Below are 27,555 nucleotides of genomic sequence, written 5' to 3'. Positions count from 1 at the left end.
AACTTTTTCATCTAACTTTTGACTCTTTGTCATTCTGATTTGTATATTTTTTTGTAATTTTTTCATCAACTTCAATACGTGTGTGTGTGTGTGTGTGTATATACATATACATATATACTGTATATATACATATATAATTTTGTTTTATGTTCAGCTTATTTTCCATAGATTTTTCAATTTATATTATTTTTCAATTTATTTGAATAATTTCTGCATATAAAATTATAAATCAATGCATAAACAAAATCATTTCCACTAGCGGTCTCAGACTTTTGGACTCGACAAAAAACAAACGTCTTCATCTATTAGTTTCTGTGCAGTTTCAGCCCTCATTTGCTGGAATACACGAATCTTTTGGCAAATATTTCTGTTTTGCCAGTAATTGCTTTCTTTTCCAGTCCGAGTCTCCTGTGGGACGTTTGTGATTTCGTTAAGTTGTGTTGCTGGTGTCAGGGCAGATGTCTCTGTTGCGTCACATGGTTTTCTCTTTACCACTCCTCTGCGTGTCATTGGTGGCTAACCTTCGAGTCCCCGCCCCCGCTGCCACATTCGCCCTTGTCGTACCACCATTTATTTTTCAATTTGTCCAACAGCCCCTGTTCATTCAGCTTTAACACGGCCAGGTTTACGGCATTTCTTCAACAAACCATAAACATCACGTGAGAGCGGGCCGCAGGCAGCCCGGGTTAGACGAACACAAAACAAACAGAAAACAAGAGAGGAAATAAGAGAGGCTCGTGGAAGGCAGCTGTTGTTAATGAGGACTTTTGTGGGATGTCTCTCTCTCTCTCGCTCTCATTTTATTCCACACAACTCTGGTTGTAATATTAATCATAAGCAAATGGAGGACGAGAGCAGGCCACATTTTTCATAATTTTTAAAAAGCCCATTATGTGTCCGTCTGCTGCCGGAGCAAATTACTCACTAATATATCATAACTAAACCAGCGAACACTGAGAAAATCTGTCAGTCCATCCATCCATCCGTCAGTCCGTCTAACAATCCATCCATCCATCTAACAATCCATCCATCCATCTAACAATCTATCCATCCATCTTTTTGTCTGTCCATTCATCCATCCATCCCTCCATCTAACAATCCATCCATCCATCCATCTAACAATCCATCCATCCATCCATCTTTTCGTCTGTCCATCTATCATTTATCCATCCATCCCTCTAACCATCCATCCATTTCTCCATCCATACATCCGTCCGTCTATTCATTCATCCGTGCATACTATCTATCCTTCCATCTGTCCGTCCGTCCATTCATCAGTCATCCATCCATCCATCCATCCATCCATCCACCCATCCATCTGTCCGTTTGTCTATCCATCCGTCCATCCATCCCTCCGTCCAACTATCTGTCCATTTCTCCATCCATCCATCCATCCATCCATCCCTCCGTCCATTTCTCCATCCATCCATCCATCCCTCCGTCCATCTATCTGTCTATCTGTCCATTTCTCCATCCGTCCATCCATCCCTCCGTCCATCTATCTGTCCATTTCTCCATCCATCCATCCGTCTGTTTGTCTATCCATCCATCCCTCCGTCCATCTATCTGTCCATTTCTCCATCTGTCCATCCATTCGTCAATCCATCCGTCCATCCAAAAGTGTTTGTGAGTACATGGAGGTCATATGTTCATTTTAATCTATTAAAAGACTTTTAAGCAGCAGTGGGACTGTATTTACTCCACACACACACACACACACACACACACACACACACACACACACACACACACACACACACACACACACACACAAAATAGGACATCCAATAGGTTTCCATGAAACCCGTCTTACAACTGTGACATTGCAATGCATTTATTCTCCTGTTTTTCATTAAAGAAAACTGAACAACGGCCAACCATTTGCATACCGAATCAAAACTGACACATAATTCAAGTATAAATGTAGATTGAAGCAAATTAAGAGATCCAGTAGGATGATTTCAGAGGGAATAAACGAGAGAGAGAGACAGATGCGAGAGAGACATCCTCAGTGTTTCCACAAGCACGTCGCATTTGATGATGAATTGAGAAACACTGATGATGATATGAAACACTTTATGCCGCACAGTGAGAAAGTGCAATCGTTACTTTAAATTCAACCGATTTTATCACCACAATATGACATAACTATGATTTGAGAAACAAGGAAAACTGCAGAGCGGGACTTGCTTTGAGCCATAGTGAACTGAGACTCATGAAATAGATTGGATTGTGTATTAAGAAAGTAAATAGTCTCAGTTAAGACTTCTGAGAAGTTACTTTTATCTTTCACTGGTGCAACATAATAGTTCATCATTGTTCTTTTGCATGTTACCATATGAAGACAAAACGTGTTTGCATTGTACACACCGCATGCTTGATATGCTGTGATTAAAACAGCAGGCAGTGTGCAGTATATAAGATGCCGGATTCTCATGCATTGGTTTGCCTTTCAGCCCGTGTGGAGACTCGTCCCGCTCGACGTCTTTCATCTGAAACCTCTACATCTCGTCTGTGTGAACTGAGCATCTCTGGGTGAGACGGCGCAGCTTTACAGAAGCACGCTTTTACAAAGGTATATGTTAAAGTGCCCCAATTATGCTTTTTCAGATATGATCTTTCATGTAGTGTGTAATAGAGCTGTTTGTGAATGTAAAAGGTCAAAAGTTTTAAAGATCAAAGTGCAGATTAATGTAGTTTTTGTCTTGTAAAAGAAAGAAGTGATTGTGAACCGCCTGAAACGAGTCATCAGTAATTCAGTCTCACTTCCTGTTGCATGCTGATGTAAGAATGTAGCTAATTTGCATAAACCAGTCTGTGGTCTTGATTGGCTGAACAGCGTCTCTTAGCTCCGCCCTCAAACACTGTAGTGTATCTGAGACTGGGAGAGTTTGGTTCGTGTTGTTCATGTGGAGAAGACGCTGTTTTCTGCTGACAAAGCAAATCCACTTTGATGAGACTGATACGGTAAAACCCACGCCATCGTCACTGCTCGTATCACTGTGTGTCAAGAGCTGAGATTCAGATATGATCATGAGCGTTTGCTTTCTGACCAATCAGAGCAGAGCAGCTCTCAGAGAGGCGGGGTTTAGAGAGACTGAATCTTTAAACGAAGCGTTTCAGACGCTGAGAGAAAAGAGCTGATGTTACAATGGATATTAAGAGAAAATGAAAGTGTTTTATGACCTTGGATTGTACGGCTATCATACAAGACTCTAAAACAAAATGATTTAAAATAGCATAATAGGGGCACTTTAAAGGATTTGCCTCGGCATATTTCATAACTGAGATTCTGTCTATAGGTTTTAGAGCGACACAAGCACTTACAGCTCGGTGTAGATGGAAGATGTCTGTAATCACTAGCAGCATGTTTATATCTGTCCTGGAGAGCTTAAACGGTTGGGGTCAGAGGTCACAGTGCTGACATTAGTTTGCTGAACTGGCTGATAACAACATAAGGAGGATATCAAGGACTCTTCTCCAGTCAGTGAAATCCTCTCAGGCAGAACTGAGTCTCCACACAGGTCAAACACCGACCACAGATTAAAACACTCATTGATTATCATACATACGTCATAACAGAACATTTCCAATCATTTTCTATTTAAAGACAACATGAAACGCTACACATTTAACTTCCAAAGAGTTAAACCTTTCACCTACACACATTTGCAAGGTGTATACATTTTCTGCTGTTTATAATAATCATAAATGTTTCATCAAATCATCATATTATAATGATTTCTGAAGGATCATGTGATACTGAAGACTGGAGTAATGATGCTGAAAACTCAGCTTTGATCATTATTTTAAATTGTAATAATAATAATAATAATAATATCGACCCCAAACTTTTGAACACTAATGTATACAATAGTGTGTACTAATGCATAATATTCAATAAGAGGTCATTTATTTTTGGAAGTTAATTTTGATTTCATGTTGTCATTAATAAACTTCCCTATCCAGAAGATGGCGTGGTGTAAAACGTGCTGGTAGTTTATGCAGAAACGAAACGTGTAGTTGATGAAGGTGTTAGACGGGCTACAGGCTTGATGAGGAGAAATGAGCAAAAAACGAGACACGTCAGAGAGAAGAGGAGTGTGTGAGGGCAACGTTTACCTGAGCGCTGGTTCTGAGGAGTAAAAACAAAATTACACACACACACACACACACACGCACACACACACACACACACACACACACACACACACACACACAGACACACACACACACAGCACTGTCTGTGAGAGCTCAAAACTGTGATATCTTGTGGGATACAGGAGCTTTTGTCTCTGAAATGTTTAACCAATAAAAAGAAACTTTAATACTTTCTGAGCAAAATAATAAACCTTAATCAGATTTTGTCCTTGTGGTTAAAGAGGTGATCTCATTTTTCATTATTTCAGCTTTCTCCTTGAGATCCATTTATAAATGTATTTTTTTCTTTGAAGCAAAACCTTTTCTTTGAAGGTTGTTTTTAGATCAGGAATCTTGCTTAATGATGTAAAAAGCCTAATAATCTACTTTTTTAGTTTGTTGAACAGACAAAATATAAGAAGAAATCTTAAAGAGTTTGCATATGTGCTTTTCTTGAGTATCATATTTGATACATCAGGCTTTTATGGCTCATATAATGAGAATATGGAGGAAAAATCCCAAACTGTTGCAGATGCTGATATTTATATGAGCAAAAAGTAAGATGAAATCAAATCAATGAGATCTTCATAACAGATTAAAATGCATATAAATATCAGTCAGTACTCTATGTCTGCCAATAATATGATTTAGTAATATGATATTTAAATGCTTAGTTTTCTGATCAAAGCTCTGTAGTTTTGAAACGTATAATGCAATGCAATACAATGATGATTGAGAGATGAACAAATAAACCTCAAAAGCCTGATGATCATATTTGATATTATATTATATTTGATGCTTGAATTAAAAATAATGTCTGGATAATCAAGTAAATCAAGTTGATTAAGTCCAGTAAGTGTTTATCTTCAAACATCAAAGTTATTCTCACATTTACTTTATAAAAATCATATTTCACAGCAAAAAGACTCAAGCTGAAAGTGGACACTTTACAATTATACTTAAAGGCTTTTATTTGATACAAAAAGTCTAAACGATCAATCAGACGACAGAAGACATGTAGAAGATTGTGTGCGATGTTTTGAACATGTTGATAATTTTGAGGCCTTAGAAATATGCATATCAACTATGATATAGCAGGCTTTATAGGGTTAAAATAAACTTTAGCCGCTCGTTTTAAGATTCTTCAGAAGCATGTAGACAACAGATTACTTGATATATGTATGTTTCATAGTATTCATTAAACTCATATCTCAGAAAGTCAAGAAATATTTGATTTCTTGTGATATGATTCCTTAAAAAAATACATATATATTCTTATTAAAGTTACAAACGGTATTCGGTGAAGATCAGTGAATGATTCTCTTACTTTCTTTTGTAGTTTGATTGATATTAAATGACAGAGAGAGCAGCGAGACGTTTATTAGGCTGCTGTCACTTTAACACTTAATATACTGACAAGCATTCGATTATTTCTCCAGCTGTTATGTTCACTGAAGGCAAAACTGGATGCGTTTAAGTTAACCCCCTGGGGTTATTTGTGGAAAAATAAAAAAAAATGAGATGCTTCCGAACTGTGAACCAATTTGGTAGAATATACACACATACATATTGCTCTTGCATTCTTTCTTGTGCCTCAGTGACACACCTGAATGAATGGCTCATTAAGTATGCGGGCCCCATTGTCTCCTCAGGTGCGAACCACTAAATATGCATGATGGTGTTGGATCGTTTACGCCCACTCGCATATTGCCTTTCCAAACAGAAAGTGTTTTACAAAATTTAAATCAATGTATTGTTTTATGTGAATGATTAGGCAGGATGATTTTCAGATCATTTTGAAGAAAAAACTCTAGGCGACAACATCCATTAGTCAAAAGTCTTATTGACACATATTTAGTATGTGTTTTGTGGCCTTATTTCAGAAACTTTAGTTTTTAGTTTTTTCAATAACCATGCATAAACATTATCCTCTCAAAAATACAAACATGTGCATACATGTTGCTCACATATTATGGTAGCCCTGTTTGTGCTAAATAGAGTGTAATTACACATTTGCCATTAATATGTTTATAAGCAACTGAAAAAAGCACAAATGTCAGGGCATGTCAGAACATCTCAAGGACCCCAAAAACACCTTAGACCCCAGAGGGTTAAAAAGTCCCCAAGATGGACATTTTGACATATTTATGTGTGTATGCTTCCGTTTGGACATCCGACGCCCAAAGTACGCTTAATGCGCTTTTAATACATGATACGGATATTATGCACGGGTTCCTTAAAGGAAAGGAACGGAAAGCGGCATCATGTTTCAATAATCGCTGGAAGCCAAAATCAGCTTCGATTGACGTCTTACTCTTATCCGCATGACCATAAATGACAGAGTATTTTAAGTTTCCGCTGTTATAATGAGACAAAAGCACACGTAAATGTACCGAACTCATATCGAACCGTGAACTGTGACTTCTGTGAACCGTTACACCCCAATATATATATATACAGTCAAACCAAAATGTATTCAGACACCTTCAACATTTCTCACATTATCAGTTTATTCGCTATAGTTTAGAAAATGGTAATAAAATATGACAATTTGACTGGTTTTGTCCGTCCTTCTGTTAGACTGTCTCACACATGAATTATGTTGAATATCTGTCAGCTGTTAAATTTAACTACACAATTAGATAATACCAGTTTAGCTCAACCAGTGACCAAGCAATGCTTCATTTTGTTCAGTCTGTGTGTAAAAAGAGCATTAGCAATTAAAGAAGAAACACTTCAGCAAAACATGATCAGCTCAAAGGATAATTTTTGGTCCCAAATGTTACTGGTAGTCACTGTATGAAGAATATTCGGGTATAATATGTCACAGTTCACTTTATTTTGCTCTCCTGACTTACATAAATGAACTATAGTGTCCTGCACACACTAGTAAAAAAAACATCAAAAATGATATCTGGTGTCTGAATAATTTTTGGTTTGACTGTATATATATATAGTTTTAGTATTTTTTAAGTCCCTGATGTTGATCCCCACTTCTATTAGATTAAAGACAGCATCTGTATATGAGACCACAAAACATCACAGCGTCACAGAGAGTCCTGAGTGTGACAACTGAGAGAGAGAGACAGAGAGAGAGAGAGAGACAGAGAGAGAGAGAGAGAGAGAGAGAGAAACACAGCAGGGTAGGTGGAACACTATAACAGCTCTGCGATTGGTGGGTTGTTATAGGACTCCACCCACCTTAGCTGCGATCCTTTGGTGGTTGCGACCCCGTATCCCTTGGAGTCCAGATTGCCTCCGACCTTCATGGTGTCGCAGGGCTTCCTCTGCTCCGTGTACTCGTTCATCGTGGACTCCAGCAGGAAGGCGTATTTCCCCTTGGACTTGCGCACGCGCGCCACTCCCTCGGCCGTCGTCTTGGTGAAAACCGTGGGCTCCGCAGACTTCATGTAGCTCCACATTTTTTCATACACCGCAATCTTTGACCTCTAGAGGGCGAAAGACATCAAATCAATCACACAAAAAATATTTATTAGGCTAGAAAACTAGATAAAGTCAGTCACCTTCATTTATATAGCGCTTTTAACAATATATTGTTTCAAAGCAACCAATAGGAAATTAAAGTAACAGAGATTGTTTTGGCTTTACAGCAGCTCTAGAAAAAAAGTTATTGTCCAGTTAAAGTAAGTTTTTGATTGATTCACTTCCGTTGTAAAAATCATCAACGAGATAAAAAAGATAAAGATAATTGTCCTCCTTTGGCACTACAAGTCATAGTAACTCAACATTTTTTCGTACACCGCAATCTTTGACCTCTAGAGGGCGAAAGACATCAAATCAGTCACACAATATTTTCTTCAAAATCATGATCTTTGCAACGGATGTGAATCAATCAAAACTAACTTTAGCTGGACAATAACTTTATTCTAGTGTAAAGCCAAAACAATCTCTGTTACTGTAATTTCCTATTATCACTGTAAAGCTGCTTTGAAACAATTCATATTGTTAAAAGCGCTGTATAAATGAAGGTGACTTGACTTGACCTAACCCTCAACCAAACCCTAATCCTACCCTAACCCTATAGTAAGTACATGTAGTTAATTAATATTACTCAGTACTTAAAAGTTTAATTACACTGTAATAATGACACCTTAAAATAAAGTGTAACCAACGATAACTCTCAGTCCCATTTTTGGTGCAAAGACCCCAAAGTTACATTTCCACTTTAAATGGTTAAAAATCTTGAATACTTTATAGCACAGACTTAAGTTTGCACTCTTTTTAAAGGAGACAGTTGGTAGATATTTTGTAGACGTGAAAGTGAAATAAAAAAAAGTTGTAGAAGTTCATGAAAATGTAAAAATATATATATTTTTTTTATTTCATATACAATATATTTTAACAAAACATGTTTTACTCTAACACTGCAAGAAAACCAAAGCCATAAATCGCGGAAAAATTCCAAATTTGAGGTTAATATCTCAAAAAATGAGCTTTCAGTGAGATTTTGTTTGGGCGCAGTACCAAACGCTTCCACTAGGACAATGACAACGAGACTCCATTAGTGACCAACTAAGGGCGCCTCCATTTCCATTTATGGTTTAATTGATCTGCACCATATATTTCCATAGTTTTCATACTATTTATGAAGTAGACATCCTTTTCATAAGTATTATGGGCAGTTTGGCAGTATTTGATTTGAATTCAACCTCTAACAAACCACATTACAAATGGAGAATCTATCATTTTTTCTTTATATTTTAAAACATGTTCTCTTTTTTTCCCTCAAAACATAGAATGGATGTTGTCTTTTGAACTCTTGGCATGAAAACAAACTGACATTTCTACCAATATTTTATTATTTTTCATGTTCATCGTTACTTTTCAAAATAAAAGTCTGAACACGCTCTATGGGCCCTATTTTAACGATCTGAAACGCAAGTGTCAAAGCGCAAAGCGCAAGTATCTTTGTGGGCGGGTCTCGGCGCTGTTGCTATTTTCCCAGCGGGATAAATGACTCTTGCGCCCGGCGCAAATCTAAAAGGGGTTGGTCTGAAGTAGCTTCATTATTCATAGGTGTGGTTTGGGCGTAACGTGAAATAAACCAATCAGAGCATCATCTCACATTCCCTTTAAGAGCAGACGCGCTTTTTCCTTGACGTATTGCTATTATAACGGCGGATTCGCCAGGCGCGCGCCAGGAGCGGTTCACAGCCGAGGAGAGCAACGCTCTCGTCACGGCCGTAAAAGAGAGAGAAGTGACATTGGGGATGGAGAAACACACCCAAATTAGCTTCGGTTAAACAGGTATATAATAATGTGGGTAAATGTGTAAGCTAGATGTATGCTTTTATAATAAATTGTCTATCTATCTATCTATCTATCTATCTATCTATCTATCTATCTATCTATCTATCTATCTATCTATCTATCTATCTATCGTTTGTAATAATATGATTTGCAAAAATGAAAACTGCTGCTTCTGTGTAGATTAGAAAATCAAAGTGTATGCGCGTTGTGCACGCTATACATTATGGTCAAGCATGCGCCCTTAAAATAGCATAATGAACAACGCGCAACGCGCCACTTTAGACTAGGTTTTTTCTGGCCAGTGGCGCAATTGTTTTATGGAACAGTAAAATAGCACCAGGGATTGTTTGCGCCGGAACACGCCTCCTTTTTTGCGCTGAACCGCCCAGGGAGCGCAAGTTCATTCCCTAGTTTAGCGATGTGCTTCTGTGGAGGGAAAAGCGTGCTTTGCGCGGGTGCAAAATAGGAACGAAACATGCGTCGGTGTACAAAGTCAATTGCGCTGGGTGCAAGATAGGGCCCTATAAGTCTAAAATTATCCTGTGTTATTTTGAAAGACACCAAAACTACAGATTGTAAGCAACTGATATATAGTTTGTCAATATTACTTTAGGTTTAGACTAAGATAGCCTATTATTGTTTTAAATGTATAATGGTAAATACAGCTGGTCACTCCCACAAAATAAACCTCATATGAAGGAGATTTTATCCGAACCGAATCATTTTATCATCCTGATGGGGTTTTTATTTCTTGCACATGATCGACTGACGGTATATATTCTTGCTCAGTATGTGCATGTTAATAAATGTGCATTAGATTTTATCCTGAAATAATTTTATTATGTAAAAAGTATGAGAGCGTGGACTAATAAATGGTCAAATATACACTAAAAGTCGGTAAAAGTCTCTGCTCACCAAATCTGCATTTATTTGATCAAAAATAGAGAGAAAAAACAGTAATATTGTGAAAAATGATTACAATTTAAAATATCTGTTTTCTATGTGAATATATAGTGAAGTGTAATTTATTCCTGTGATCAAAGCTGTATTTTCAGCATCATTACTCCAGTCTTCAGTGTCACATGATCCTTCAGAAATCACTCTAATATGATGATTTGATGCTCAAAAAACATTTATGATTTCTGATGTTGAAAACCGTTACAGTGGAAAACTGAGATACATTTTATTTCTCAGGTTTCATATTGATATATATGGTTTATAAATGTGATACTGTGTAGTGAGCTCTAAAGTGTGCACTTTGAGTGTGCTGGCTTTGCTGTAAATAAGACGGATGGGTCTAATACGGCTGAAAGTGTGTTAGTCCTGTGAGAAATGGTATTTGACGTGCTGGTGTCCCAGTGTGTCTCGTACTCGATCATTTTGCCTCTTTCATACACAAGCTCAGTCAGACGCTCCAGTGTGTGAGAGGAAAGCAGCGGACCGTGACGGACAGCCGGCCCATAATAATGTTTGTCACGTCCGGCCCGGAGCGAATCGCTGTTGTGCCGTAACACTCCCAAATAAAACATCACACGCCGACAAATAAACAACACCCTGGACAAACCTGCGACTCAGACACAAACGCCCGACAACAAATGACAAACAAACTCCGGACTCAACGGGATGCCTGACATTTACTTATTCCCACTGTTCCTGATCAAATGCTTCCCGCCAGTATATCAGGGATGCCACTGTTACTGTGATGAGACAGATTACATTTTATATTGTTATGTAAATATTAACTGTATTAATCGCACAGTTGGATGGATATATATTCTATCCCACTTCATTAGCGTACATACACTACAATCACATAGAGCGTTATATACAGGTGCTGGTCATATAATTAGAATATCATCAAAAAGTTGATTTATTTCAGTAATTCCGTTAAAAATGTGAAACTTGTATATTATATAGACTCATTACATGCAAAGTGAGATATTTCAAGCCTTTATTTGTAATAATTTTGATGATTATGGCTTACAGCTTATGAAACCCACGAAATCAAAATCCCAGAAAATTAGAATATTACATGAAATCACACAGTAATTACACAGTGATACCATGGTCATTGAACCAGGTTTTGGTTCTTTTGGCAGTGTGGGCAGGTGCAAATCCTGCTGGAAAATGAAGGAAGCATGAAGTGCTCTGGAAATGTCCTGGTAGACGGCTGCGTTGACTCTGGATTTAATAAAGCACAGTGGACCAAAGTCCTCTTTTCTGATGAGATCTCATTTGGAAACCAAGGTCCCAGAGTCTGGAGGAAGAATGGAGAGGCACACAATCCAAGATGCTTGAAGTCCAGTGTGAAGTTTCCACAGTCTGTGTTGGTTTGGGGAGCCATGTCATCGGCTGGTGTTGGTCCACTGTGCTGTCCACTCAATGCAGACGTCTACCAGGACATTTCCAGAGCACTTCATGCTTCCTTCAGCAGACAAGCTTTATGGAGATGCTGACTTCATTTTCCAGCAGGATTTGCACCTGCCCACACTGCCAAAATAACCAAAACCTGGTTCAATGACCATGGAATTATTGTGTAATTACTGTGTGATTTCATGTAATATTCTAATTTTCTGAGATTTTGATTTCGTGGGTTTCATAAGCTGTAAGCCATAATCATCAAAATTATAGCAAATAAAGGCTCGAGATATCTCACTTTGCATGTAATGAGTCTATATAATATACAAGTTTCACTTTTTTAATGGAATTACTGAAATAAATCAACTTTTTGATGATATTCTAATTATATGACCAGCACCTGTATAGCCGACTATATAGCAAATCACAACTGCCTGATTCCTTGTATTGTTGCGAAATGTAACTATATTATCACACAGCACTTTATATACAGTTGGATATATATTCTATACCACTTTATACAGTACAATCACGTAGGGCAATATGTACCATATACAGCAGCAAATCTCAAATGTTTGATTGTTTATATCGTTACAAAATGTAAACTAGATTACCGTCCAGCTGTAATTTGCTAAATGCGACTATAAGACACGAAGATATTGAGATATTATAAACATTAAAGGGATAGTTCGCCCCAAAATGAAAATTAGCCCATGATTTACTCATCCTCAAGTCATCCTAGGTGTGTTTGACTTTCTTCTTTCAGACGAACACAATCTGTGATGTATAAATACATATTCTGGCTCTTCCCAGCTTTATAATGGGAGTGAATAGTATCTTAGATTTTGAAGCCCATAAAAGTGGGTTAATCGTTTTTGTAAGAAAAAGATCCATATTTATAACTTTATAAGCTATAATCACTGGCTTCTGCTAACGGCCGTACGCGAGTCAAGTTCCGGCCGAAGAGTAACCTCTGACCCGACGCATGACGAGTGACCTCTGACCCGACACATGATGAGTGACCTCTGACCCGACCTCTGACCCAACACATGACAAGTGACCTCTGACCTGACACATGACGAGTGACCTCTGACCCGACGCATGACGAGTGACCTCTGACCCGACACATGACGAGTGACCTCTGACCCGACGCATGACGAATGACCTCTGACCCGACACATGACGAGTGACCTCTGACCCGACCTCTGACCTGACACATGACGAGTGACCTCTGACCCGACACATGATGAGTGACCTCTGACCTGACACATGACGAGTGACCTCTGATCCGACGCATGACAAGTGACCTCTGACCCGATGTATGATGAGTGACCTCTGACCCGACGCATGATGAGTGACCTCTGACCCGACCTCTGACCCGACGCATGACGAGTGACCCCTGACCTGACACATGACAAGTGACCTCTGACCTGACGCATGATGAGTGACCTCTGACCCGACCTCTGACCCGATGCATGACGAGTGACCCCTGACCTGACACATGACGAGTGACCTCTGACCTGACGCGTGAGTGACCTCTGACCCGACGCATGACGAGTGACCTCTGACCTGACGCGTGAGTGACCTCTGACCTGACGCATGACGAGTGACCTCTGACCTGACGCATGACGAGTGACCTCTGACCCGACGCATGACGAGTGACCTCTGACCCGACCACTGACCCGATGCATGACGAGTGACCTCTGACCCGACGTATGACGAGTGACCTCTGACCCGACCTCTGACCCGACGTATGACGAGTGACCTCTGACCCGACCTCTGACCCGACGCATGACGAGTGACCTCTGACCCGACCACTGACCCGATGCATGACGAGTAACCTCTGACCCGACGTATGACGAGTGACCTCTGACCTGACGCATGACGAGTGACCTCTGACCCGACCTCTGACCCGACGCATGACGAGTGACCTCTGACCCGACCACTGACCCGATGCATGACGAGTAACCTCTGACCCGACGTATGACGAGTGACCTCTGACCTGACGCATGACGAGTGACCTCTGACCCGACGCATGACGAGTGACCTCTGACCCGACCTCTAACCAAAAACAGCACGTTTGGTATTCTGCCTTCGGCTGAGTGTTTTATAATATTCGCTTTCATCCAAGAATTTTCATTTCGGTGCATCCCTGTCATATACACCTATGGCTCGAGGGTGAGTAAATTATGGGATCATTTTCATTTTTGATGAGCTAACCCTTTATCATCCTGATTTTCAGTAAAGCTGCTTTGAAGCAATGAGTATTGTGAATAGCGCTTTACAAATGAATTTGACTAGATTAGTGGAAAGAATGAGAAGAGTGAGACGGGTTGGACAAGAGAATGAGGCGTCAGAGAGAGTGAGACAGTTCGGCAGAAAGAAGGTGAGACAGGTAAAGGTTGTCGCAGAGAGAAAGAGAAAGCCTGGTGGAGAGAGTGAGAGATTGGTGGAAAGCGAATGGCATGAGAAAGTGAATGTAGTTTCCTGTGTAGATGTGAAGCATCACACCATCTGTGTTTGACAACAGGGACACAGAGAGTGAGTGAGACGCATGCAGCGCTGCTCAGTTCATTAATGAACACAACATTCATTCAGCTCTCTCTCTCTCTCCACCTATCTGTCTTTCTCCCTCTATCGCTTTCTCTTGGCTCTCTGAGTAAATAGCTTTCTTAGCTCCTCTCCAGACTGCAGACAGTTTCTCTGTGTAGATGTTGAGCGCAGGTCTAGCTCTTATACTCTTTAGAGTCTGATTCAATATCTGATCTATTACTGTGATGACTGAACTTTAAGGTGCACTTCAGCCTGGATCCTCAAACCAAACACAATATCCAGACTCATCTGGTGATTAGACGGTATGACCAATATATGTATATATACAGTCGTGGTCAGAATTATTGGCACCCTTGATAAATATGAAATAATCCACATTATGACATTCATCATAATGTGATTTTTTTCCCCCACATTCATGAGTTTTGCTTCAATGAAAGGTAAGATTTTTGTGATTTTTTTTAATGAAAGATCAAAAGGATTAACAAAAGGAAAATTAATTAATTTTCACAGGCTTCTTTTATCATATTTACCAAAGTTGGCAATAATTCCGAATACAACTATATAAACAAAAGTTTGGGGTCAGTAAAATTTTAAATGTATGCGAAAGAAGTATTTTGTGCTCACCAAAGCTGCATTTATTTGAATAATAAAAAAATACAGTAATATTGTGAAAAAATTATTACGATTTAAATGAACTGTTTTCTATGTGAATATATAGTAAAGTGTAATTTATTCCTGTGATCAACATCATTACTCCAGTCTTCAGTGTCACATGATCCTCCAGAAATCAGTCTAATATGAGGATTTGATGATCAAGAAACATTTATGATTATTATCAGTGTTGAAAACAGTTATGCTGCTTCATATTTCTGTGGAAACCCAGATACATTTTATTTTTCAGGATTCTTTGATGAATAGAAAGTTCAAACAAAAAGCATTTATTTGAAATTGAATCTTTTGTAGCATTATAAATGTCGTTACAGCCACTTTTGATCTATTTAATATATATATATATACACACAGTATATATACAGTATATATATTAATATACTGTATATATATATATATATATATATATATATATATATATATATAGGAAAAAATTGTACACAACTGTTTTCTTGAGCATCAAATCCTCATATTATACTGATTACTGAAGGATCATGTGACACTGAAGACTGGAGTAATGATGCTGAAAATTCAGCTTTGATCACAGGAATAAATTACACTTTACTATATATTCACATAGAAAATCGTAATACTTTTTCACAATATTACTGTATTTTTTTCTATTCAAATAAATGCAGCTTTGGTGAGCATAAAATACTTAAAAAATAACATAAAAAATGGCAGTATGTATATATATCTCGTCATACCACCCTGCCCCAGAATGAATCATCAATCTAAATGTTGATCTAAATCTAAATAAGCATTAATATTGATCTCTCACCCTGAAGAACTCTTTGGTGGACCCAGAATCCAGAGTCCCGTAGGCGATCTCTGTCTGTTTGGCGAGATCTTCTGCGCTCTCGATCGGCGACACCATCCGCTCCACCGTGAGGAAGGCGGCCAGGTTCGCCGTGTAGGACGAGATGATGATAAGAGTGAAGAACCACCAAACTCCTCCAACTATACGCCCAGACAGAGACCTGAGACACACACACACACAGAGAATTAAACAACTAAAATCACAACACACACAGTACATTTAGATTGAGATTTCAAAGCGTAACGTGACCAGTGTTGTAGATGAAGAGCAAATAAATGGATTTGATACTCTTCCATTTTATCATGTGAATCTTAAATGCCTCCATCTGATTTATTATTTGAATATCTCATCTACAATCTGCTGTTTCCATTTGTTGACACACAATTGTCAATTCAAAAGTACAGAGATTGATTGCACCAATGCACATTTATTTTGAGCGTTCTCTAAAGTAATACATGAACACAGCGGTTTCTGCAACTCTGCAGAAGACTGACATATCACAGGTCTTGTTTGGAGACAATTACGCTCTGTTTCCCTCTTTAAAGATGCATATCGTACACTGTAAAAAGGATTTATTGAAGTTTATTGGAGTATCTTTTACAAGAAAATACCATTTCAGTCTTTCCACCTCAAAATGTCATGTTACTTGCCGTTATTATTTGCTAAATTTACTTGCAATGTCTGAGTGGAAATTGTTTTGGTAGTAAAACAAAAATGCACAAATAAGTAAGACGTGAGACGTATGATTTCATTTTGCACATTTTTTTCCTTTGTTATATTAGACTTGAAAACAATCTCTGGTCTTACTTCACAAGATGGTAATATTACATTCCTTTAGAAATGACTTTACACGATTTGAAGAAGTGACAGAACACTCATTATAAGCTCATAAGACTGTGGCGCGCCTGAGAGACCTGCAGTAACGCCAGCAAAAAATGAAGTCTTCAAAAAGAATCCAAGATCTCATTAAAAACACGTCATTCTCTCACTTTAGACTAATCTACTGAAACACACCACTAGCTCTGACCTGGGTTCATCAATAAGAATGGCAGATTCGTTCAAAAGCCGTATTAAAATTAAATTACCCTAAATACCAGGGAAATGCATTTTACACGGCAGTGCGCTGCAGGGAACGGGACGGTGTCTTCACAGAAGCTGTGATGATAATAAACTGTTAAAATGACTAAGGAACTGCCCGAGCCAAACGTTTTTCATTGGTTCCTCACAGTAGAAATTAGAAAACAAAACCATCTGTTTATTTCATTCTTGGTCTAGTTACCAAAGTCAGACTCGTATGGACAAACTATTGTATATAACCTCACATTGATCATCTTACAAACGTCTTGAAAAGATTGAATTATAATAGAAAATTAAACATAGGCAAACATCAACTCTATCAACTATGTTATGTGTTGAAATTATGAAGGAAGTCAATTAAATATGAGAAATTGGTGATCTTTGTTTACACATTATGTAGCCTATAGGCTATTATTTTAATAGTCAAGTCAGTTTTTTATTTGTATAAAGCTCTGCCTTTTCACAACGTATTGTTTTTTTTTTTATAGATGCCTAAGGAAAAGAAGTGACTGCAATGCAAGAACTGTGCAAATGACAAAGTATTATTATTTTAAAAAAGAGCGCGCTGGCATTCTAGCCAGTCAAGTTTAAGATGCGGTTTGAGTTATGCGGAACTGAACCAATCATAATTGAATACTCATGCTGCTATTATCCAATTACTGCGGCCCACAGGATGTGAGGGGCGGGGCTAATCAGCAGCGTTCAGAAGTGAATATCAGGTGAGACTTCAGAAAGGTTTAAAATATAACGATTCATAATATGTATTTATTTATTTTTATATTGGCAACATTATCTAAAGATTATCTTTAACATCAGTCGAGAGTTTTATCTTTTGTGTTTTACTGGTTGTCAGTAAAGACACAAATGTGATGTAAACATAGGGATATGCTATGCTAAGTAAGGAACAACTTCTCTTTATAATCCTTCCCAGAGGATCAACCGTTGTTTTCCTCAGCGGGAACAGACCCTGTCGAGCCCTCAAACATTTAGGATATTAGTTTAAAAGGCTCGTCGGACCGCTGCTTTATCTCCAGGAGCGTCACCGCGTCTGCGCATGCGTCGTACAGGTAAGCGTTTTTCCTTATTACGCATGATTACGTCATACGTGAAGCGGACAATAAACAGTAGGCTACTGGAAAAGCGTGCTTCAAAATTCTTGATGCTTTTTTCTTACCTTTTTTCTCCTCAAAACTTGTCTGAAATTTATTTAGCAACTGCTACTTTGTAGGCAATTTTAGCTTTATGTCTGATTTTTTATGTCTTAAGTTTTTATATTATAATAATATACTTTTATAAATTTAAGATTAAGGCCACGTTTGACTTAAAAAAGGATAGTTCATACAAAAATGAAAATTCTGTCATCATTTAAGGTAGGGGAAGGCAATTTTCGGAGATGCCACCAATAGCGAGCTAACTTTGAAAGCAATATAGCCTAGCGATTGCTGTCAGGATGTGAAGAGACTTTCAACCAGCATAACAAAAAATCTTTCTGGAACAAATCGCCTACCCTGCCATTTACTCGCCCTCAAGTAGTTCTAAACCTGTGCGAAGTGCTTTCTTCAGTTGAACATAGCCTACAATATAATATTTATCAATAATATTATGTTAATAAATAGAGAAGAGAATAATAGAGAACAGCGGAATTCACAACTAATGACACAGAGGAACGATGTAGTATGGAAGCTTGTTTCCGCCACAGAATAAAATATTTTAAAAGATAATTGCTACTCTTTTTCTCACAATTGCGAGTTAACATCTCGCAATTCTGACTTTTCTTCTCACAATTGCGACTTTCTATCACGCAATTCTAACTCCCAATTGCGTGTTATAAAGTCAGAATTGCGAGATATAAACATGCAATTCTGAGAAAAAAAGTCAGAATTACGAGTTTTTTTTGGTTTTTTTATCTAACAATTCTGACTTTTTTTCTCACAGTTGCGACTTTATATCACGCAATTCTGATGTGAACTGATGTGAAGATGTAAACTCGCAATTGTGAGAGAAAAAAAAAGTCTGAATTGTGAGATAAAAAGTCGCAAATGTTTTATTTTTCATAATGTGGCGGAAACAAGCTTCCATAATATGGGTCTGAATCATGTTGTGAGGCATTTTCTTTCCAGATGATGTACGATATAAATGTGGGTACAGTACATAAAGCCACATTAAGCTTGGAATGTACTGATGTTAAAAGCCCAAATTCAGTTTACACCTTTATTGATGATGCTTACTGTTAACGGGCAAATAGATATAAATGTGACAATCATCGTTGGTGTGTGAATGGGCTTTTACACTGCCAGCGAAGATATCATAATACCCGATGTCATAATGTTTGCTTTAACTTCTGATGTGAGCTGGCTTTCTCTCTTTTACTCAAAACTTTAAACATGGAGCTTGTCTAGTCATGATGTCAACTTATAGTCCAGCTCAGTAGTGTATTCAAGGCGTATGTGTGGTGTGCGTGTAGTTCCTAACCTCCTACTGTCACTGCTTTGCTCAAAAATGAATTTTAACTGGTGACAGCTCCAGCACAGCCGAGACCGAGAGAGATTGGGAGCGAGCGCAAGACACCGACCCTATCTAAAGTGTCTTGTCCTCAGAGAATACCTGTACTGATGAGAGAGCAAAATCATGCCTTTAAAGGACAAATCTCTAAATCCCCCCCTCTCTCTCTCTCTCTCTCTCTGGATGGGTCGAGAGGCTGGCGGATGAGGTGATAATGCAGTCTTTGTGTGCCTGTGTTTATTTATGAGCATCTCCAGCGTCTGAGCGTGTGCCATCAGAGGTCATAAAGCAGCGCTGTAATCCTGCGCACCGCATCGCATTTCTGTGAGGATCCAATGATGGCGGCGTTTATTGTCACAGTTTGCATTGTCTTAGCATCCGATTCAATGAAGGAATTTATGCAAATCAGGTGATGGTGCAGGATAGGTATTATTAATCCGCAGTGCGCTTCTTATCGGGCCGCTTCTGAGCACTCGGTTGTTGAACAGACTATTGCAATCTGGCACTCTGGGAAATGCATGTTCAGTGTCGTTCCTGAATTCTTAAAAGTATGCCATAACACTCGAAAAAATATTTAGGCCTGAATTTACCATTTATATATTTGAATTGCATGTAAAATTTCCATGCATTTGGATTAACATAAACATAATTTAATTAGTTTTAAAGGTATAGTGGAGGATCTTTCCGAATTTTAGATAAGACCCGCCCTCTCCACTTTTTGAAAAGTTTGATTGATTCACCAGAATGATTGACAATTAGGAGGACCAATAGTATAGGTGATCCACCCGGAAGTAAAAAATCCTCCGCTATACCTTTAACATAAACAAAATAATACATTTAATTAGGGATGCACGATATATCGGCCGCCATATCCGTATCGGCTGATATATGTTCATTTTTAATGTTATCGGTATCGGCCTGATTAGATCATTTGTCCGATATATTAAAACCTATAAATAATGTATTATTTCCTTCAGCTGAGACACTTCAGATGCGCACTGTTCAACATGATGGTTTTGAATTGCTTGAAATATGATTGTAATCACTTGAAAAAAGGAAAATACAGTAAAGTGCAACATGTAAGTCTATCATATATCGGCTACATAAAATTATCATGAGAACATTATTATTTTGTGTTTGGGACGTGTATTTAATGGTGAGACTTTTTTGTTTTTGTAATCAGGCTCTCAAAAATTATATAAAAATTTGGATTTTGGATTTATCAGCCAATATATCGGTTATCGGCTTTCAAATATAAAGAATTATCGGTTATCGGTCAAAATTTTCATATCGTTGCATCCCTACATTTAATACAATGAATTTGTCTTGTTTTGAATGAACAATAACCAGGTTTATATATTCAATTAATACAATTTCTTTCAATCTAATTCATTTGACCTAATTGAATATTTCTTGTTCCACAGCTAGACACATTTTAACCATCTTTAACCATAGTTTTTAACTGAATACATTAAAGCGAACAGATTCATGCTGATTTTAAGCAATTTCAAAATGAAAATATCAAAATAGATCATAGGATCAAATCGATGCAAATAGTTAATAAAAAACTATGGCATGATTTTTGAGTGCAGAATTCTTGCATTTTTGGCAATCATAAATGAAACAAGTATCACATTATTACTAATACATTACAGTGTATTAGTTGGACATTTTATATGAAATTCAAATCTATAAATCTTATATTTAGGCCTAAATGTGCCCCGTTATAAAGCTCATCTCCATCATTTGATAAATTACTGCTGCCATGATCACTAAATAAAATGTATCTTTTAAATAAAATGTCCATTAAATGTATTACATTTGGTCTGTACTGCATCATTAGTTGTTATGATATTGTGTATTTGAATGAATATGGATAGAACGCTGCATTGGCCAATCAACATCTGGAACTATTAGTTTCATTATTAGTAGACATTACAATACTTAAATATGCATGTTTACAATGTTAAAGAGTAAATTGGGTGATGATTGAGTGCTTTAATGCATTATATTATTTAAATGTATGGCCGGGAATAGGCTAATATTATATTATTTGTATAACAAAGTAAACAACTGATAGAAAAAAGTAGGAATAATTCCTTATATTTGAAAGCCGACAACCAAAATATTGTCCGATAAATCTAACTCCAATTTTCGAAATGTTTTTGAGAGCCTGATAACAAAAACAAAACTCTCACCATTAAAAGCCACGTCGCACACAATAATAATGTTCTCATGATAATTTTATGTAGCCGATATCTGACAGACTTACATGTTGCACTTTAGTGTATTTTCCTTTTTTCAAGTGATTCCAATCATATTTCAAGCAATTTAAAGCCATCATGTTGAACAGTGCGCATCTGAAGTGTGTCAGCTGAAGGAAATAATACATTATTAATTGGCTTTAATATACTGGCCAAATTTTCTTATCGGGCCGATAACATTAAAAATGAACATACACTCACCTAAAGGATTATTAGGAACACCTGTTCAATTTCTCATTAATGCAATTATCTAATCAACCAATCACATGGCAGTTGCTTCAATGCATTTAGGGGTGTGGTCCTGGTCAAGACAATCTCCTGAACTCCAAACTGAATGTCAGAATGGGAAAGAAAGGTGATTTAAGCAATTTTGAGAGTGGCATGGTTGTTGGTGCCAGACGGGCCGGTCTGAGTATTTCACAATCTGCTCAGTTACTGGGATTTTCACGCACAACCATTTCTAGGGTTTACAAAGAATGGTGTGAAAAGGGAAAAACATCCAGTATGCGGCAGTCCTGTGGGCGAAAATGCCTTGTTGATGCTAGAGGTCAGAGGAGAATGGGCCGACTGATTCAAGCTGATAGAAGAGCAACTTTGACTGAAATAACCACTCGTTACAACCGAGGTATGCAGCAAAGCATTTGTGAAGCCACAACACGCACAACCTTGAGGCGGATGGGCTACAACAGCAGAAGACCCCACCGGGTACCACTCATCTCCACTACAAATAGGAAAAAGAGGCTACAATTTGCACGAGCTCACCAAAATTGGACAGTTGAAGACTGGAAAAATGTTGCCTGGTCTGATGAGTCTCGATTTCTGTTGAGACATTCAGATGGTAGAGTCAGAATTTGGCGTAAACAGAATGAGAACATGGATCCATCATGCCTTGTTACCACTGTGCAGGCTGGTGGTGGTGGTGTAATGGTGTGGGGGATGTTTTCTTGGCACACTTTAGGCCCCTTAGTGCCAATTGGGCATCGTTTAAATGCCTCGGCCTACCTGAGCATTGTTTCTGACCATGTCCATCCCTTTATGACCACCATGTACCCATCCTCTGATGGCTACTTCCAGCAGGATAATGCACCATGTCACAAAGCTCGAATCATTTCAAATTGGTTTCTTGAACATGACAATGAGTTCACTGTACTAAAATGGCCCCCACAGTCACCAGATCTCAACCCAATAGAGCATCTTTGGGATGTGGTGGAACGGGAGCTTCGTGCCCTGGATGTGCATCCCACAAATCTCCATCAACTGCAAGATGCTATCCTATCAATATGGGCCAGCATTTCTAAAGAATGCTTTCAGCACCTTGTTGAATCAATGCCACGTAGAATTAAGGCAGTTCTGAAGGCGAAAGGGGGTCAAACACAGTATTAGTATGGTGTTCCTAATAATCCTTTAGGTGAGTGTATATTGGCCGATACCGATATGGCGGCCGATATTTCGTGCATCCCTTAGAAAAATTCATTAATTTCCTCTCATATTACATACAAAATCTACCGTCAGTCTTGTCAGCAGAAAGTAATCACTTTCAGTGTTTTAATGCTTTTATCTGCAGTGAATTGCAACCTGGGAATCAAACACATGACCTCGGTGTTGCAAGCATCATGCTCTACTATTAGACCAGTTCAGATCTGGTAACTTCTGAGTCTTTGTGGCCGATGCATTAACCGAAGCAGCTCACTTGTTTGTGAATCTGTCAACCAACCAACTTTTTCTCAGTTCAGACCGCGAGCTCACATTCACAACTCGAGTAAAATATGATTTCTTTTGTCGTGGCGCTGTGGATTCAACATCAGCGCAGGAATCACTACTCTAAAACCCAATCCTGCTGAGGCAGACAGAGAACGAGAGACTGGAGTGTTGTGGGAGAGATATGAAGGACAAGCTGAGTTTGATAACGGTGGAGGAGACGGAGTACAAAAGAATATGAAACGAACAAAAGAGAGAGAGAGAGACGTGCCTAGCAGAATGGATCCGTGTGTGTGTGTGAGATGCATCCTGACAGGTGTGTAACATTCGTGCTAGTGTGTGTTCGTCCTTCTCTGCTGATGGTGACGTGACTGGAAGTGCAGATGATTTAATGCTCTGAACACATGCCATTTTTCAGAATACACTCGTTTTAGTTTGTATGTTTATATAATAATAATAATAAAAAAATGTATGTTCTAGAAGAACTATTAAAAATTGTACTAAACCCGCACACATCAGGCATATTGTTAAAGAGTTAAATGCATTAAAAGCACATTATATTGGGTGTTGATTGTGGTTTAATGCATTATATTATTAAATTAAATGTATAACCACGAATAGGCATTTTCTTTTCTTTTTTTGTCAATTGTCAAAAGAATATAAGCCTTCTCTGTTTTCAATGTTTTGAGTGAAAAATGTAATCAAGCAAACACACATTTTATACATTTTGTATCTCATGTGAAAATATTAAATTGCATCGGCCACATTGCATTTGAGACTTTCCAACCGTTTTAAAATGAATCAGATTGGCTGAACACTATATATAATGCATACGGAATTTCTCTATAATGCATTGAGGCTTCAAGTAAAGTGTGATCCGTTACTGAAAGAATTTTTTATTTTTTAAACCAAGGTAAAAAAAATTTCATTTGTTCAAGAAGAGCTGTGCAATTCTCTCTCTGTCTGCCTGACTGACAGCCTAATTCAAACTGCAGCGGGAGATATTGATGGAATATCCTGATGTCAGAGAAGGGAACATGAGCGAGAGACAGAAACACACACACACACACACACACACACAGAGAGAGAGAGAGAGAGAACGAGGGGCAGAAACCGAGAGCAAATGAAACTGAAGAACAGATAGCTCTGCCTCTTTGCATGTTCACTCACTGTGAGAATTGATAATGGAGAATCAATTTGCTGCAGCTGCTATTTACAAAGACACATTCTTTTGATTGTTTTATGGACACTTGCGTAAAATTACACTTACGAAATGCGTGTGTGCGCTTCAGTGCGACTTGGACAACTTGAAACACAATGCATTTGATTTCTATAATGTGACATTTCACAGTGGAAAATAAAGTTGCCTTTATCCACTGGAATCTGATAACGATGTTCAGCCGAACGGGAAAGATGTGTCAGAGGTGGAGAAAGTTAATGCATTTTTTAGAATTTCAGAATAATATCGATTAATTGTGAACAATAAGCCCAGAAATATTTATTAAGAAAGTAAACGGGGTAATCATACACAAACTATTTGAACTATTTATTGAATTAATACCAGTAATAAAGTAAGGTACATAGTCCTAAAATCATTAATGATATTAAAGCATGCATTTAAAAAAAAAGGGAAAAAATTCAAGAGTTTAATAGCTATAGAAGGTTTTTTTTACGTAAATCATTTATTTTTTGCTTTTTATTGCAATAATTAAATGATTTAATAATTATACTTAACTAATAAGTAATAACATATTTGTAACCTAACTTATAACTTAATTACTTGCTTGTAAGCCTACATGCTTAACAGTTGTGTTATTGATTTGACTTCATTTAACTGTTTAGTTGTCTTAGTTAGTAATTTATTTTTTGGAAGGAAACAAAATATACTGAATAGCAAAGAATGTTCTAAGAATGTTATTTAAATATAATAAATATAGATTTTAGATACATGTGAAAATTCACTTTCCAGATACAGAAATTTTATAATTTAATAAATTAAGTAATCAAATGTAAAATAACACTGCATAGTCTTCACTGCATAAGTTAAACAGAGATAAATCTTTATTAAAGTTAATTGTGTGATTTTGTCTTTGTCCTGTGTTGATTAACATTATAAACGCAGACGGCATCAGGTTTATTAGGCTGCTGTCACTTTAAGAGCCAATCTAATGATACACGTGCGTTATCTTTCTCAACTGTTTACGTTCCCTTAAGACACAACCGACTATGTTTACCAGAGACGGGCATTGTTTGACATCAGTTTGTTTTAATTTGTCCGTTCAAGTGCAAGAAGACGTTAAACGGTGCTTAATTTAGTATTCGCGTGTTGTCTTATAGACGCAACTTTTCTAGGCGCGAGCTTTGGATGTTTGCACACAGAGTAACGCACTTAATTATTTAAATTGGCAAGGCTTAAACTTTAGAGACAATGCAGCACTGGCACGAGCATCGTTCATGTTTGTTCACGTTCATGTTCTCACAGCATTGCATTGTTAGAAGTCATTTAAATGTTACAGGCCAACTGGTGATTGGCATCATTGCATATGCTCGCTCAAACTGTGTTTTACTCTCATTTGGCGCTTGGTGAGTGTTCCATCATTTAGATGATGAAATGTGAATTGACAGTACATTCATTTAAAAATAGCTCCGTCCCTCTGTATGTTTCATGGGTAATCTACAAGAAAGAAGAAAGAGTCCAGTAGAAAGTGTGTGTGTGTGAGTGTACTAAAAGAGTTTCTGTGTAGAAGTGCGGATCAGTAATGTCCTTTAATGCACAGAGCTGCTGACCAGGCTAATGCTAATGCCACGTTTCAGAGAATCTGAACGCTTCTGACACCATTAACCTCTCAGAAACCCCCCCGACGGCAGGCTGGTTATCTGTGTGTGCTCTGCAGGTGAAAACAGCCTTTGAAGCCGGCAGCGTTTGGCAGGAACTGTGTTTTTTTATAGCTATGGGTTCCCTGACACAGGTTTAAGTCCTGCGTTACAACACACACAGAGCCATGATAGTGCAACGTAAATGTTTCATAAGAAAAGGTGTGAAAATGTTATTGTAGAACAACAGTAAGATCATATTCACAACTTCACCCACTCGCCACTCTTGCACTGTTTCTGTTTTTCTGGGGCAGACTCTGGTAATTTGTGCAGTTCTGCGGCCTTGCCTTTCCCCGAACCCCGGACATCAATTTTTCATCGTGCCGCATTCTCCAGCTATCAATAATAAAATGCTATATTCTTATGAATATTCTAAAAATAAAGTGTGATTTTTCTGCCATGCAGCTGCAGGGATGAAAGTTTAATGTTTGTCTTGAAGGAAGCTGAGACGGTGAGCTGCGGTTTATTCCCGGACGCAGACGGCAAAAGTCCAACTTAAATTTTTGTGCTTCTGGGGAGCCCTTTGGTCGGAGCAGACAAAAGCAAAGGCATTATCCGCTTCCCACTTCAGACGAGGAAAGATCTGCCGTGTGCATTACTGGAGATCGTGCCTATTGGAGCTTTTCATGTGTGGTGGAAAACCTGAATGAAAGATGTGTAGCATGAGCACGCTGACTGACCTTTACCTCTTTCCTGCCAATGACAGAATTTTCGTCATTTACGAAACAATGCTTTTCCATCAGTGACTGAATTTTCCGTCATTTATGAACCAACGCTTTTCCGTCATTTATAAAACAATGCTTTTCCGTCATTTATGAAACAATGCTTTTCCGTCATTGACTGAATTTTCCGTCATTTATGAACCAACGCTTTTCAGTCATTTATAAAACAATGCTTTTCCGTCATTGACTGAATTTTCCATAATTTATGAACCAACGCTTTTCCGTAATTTATGAACCAACGCTTTTCCGTCATTTACGAAACAATGCTTTTCCGTCATTGACTGAATTTTCCGTCATTTATGAACCAACGCTTTTCCGTAATTTATGAACCAACGCTTTTCCGTCATTTATGAAACAATGCTTTTCCTTCATTGACTGAATTTTCCGTAAGTTATGAACCAACGCTTTTCCGTAATTTATGAACCAACGCTTTTCCATCATTTACGAAACAATGCTTTTCCTTCATTGACTGAATTTTCCGTAAGTTATGAACCAACGCTTTTCCGTCATTTATGAACCAACGCTTTTCCGTCATTGACCGAATTTTCCGTCATTTATGAACCGACACTTTTCCGTCATTTATGAACCAACGCTTTTCCATTAT

The 27,555-nt window shown here is 38.0% G+C and overlaps 1 protein-coding gene across 4 annotated transcripts in view; it reads right to left on the bottom strand.

The window, feature by feature from the left end:
* gria4a (glutamate receptor, ionotropic, AMPA 4a) overlaps positions 1 to 27,555 on the bottom strand; it is a 128,397-nt gene that overhangs the window by 11,609 nt on the left and 89,233 nt on the right. For 2 of the 4 annotated variants that reach the window (XM_079886598.1, XM_079886596.1), the window contains exons 12-14: positions 15,776 to 15,974; positions 7,342 to 7,589; positions 522 to 636 (exon numbers count right to left, since the gene is read on the bottom strand). In XM_079886598.1, the coding sequence (XP_079742724.1) occupies positions 522 to 636; positions 7,342 to 7,589; positions 15,776 to 15,974 (562 nt within the window). The remainder of the gene's footprint in view (positions 1 to 521; positions 637 to 7,341; positions 7,590 to 15,775; positions 15,975 to 27,555) is intronic. The other 2 variants (XM_079886599.1, XM_079886597.1) reach the window with 1 other exon arrangement.

The sequence above is a fragment of the Squalius cephalus genome (genome assembly GCF_949319135.1).
Source record: "Squalius cephalus genome assembly, chromosome: 11".
Taxonomy (NCBI): domain Eukaryota; kingdom Metazoa; phylum Chordata; class Actinopteri; order Cypriniformes; family Leuciscidae; genus Squalius; species Squalius cephalus.
Note: the sequence above shows the minus strand (reverse complement) of the source record. Positions and strands in the feature narration are given on the sequence as shown.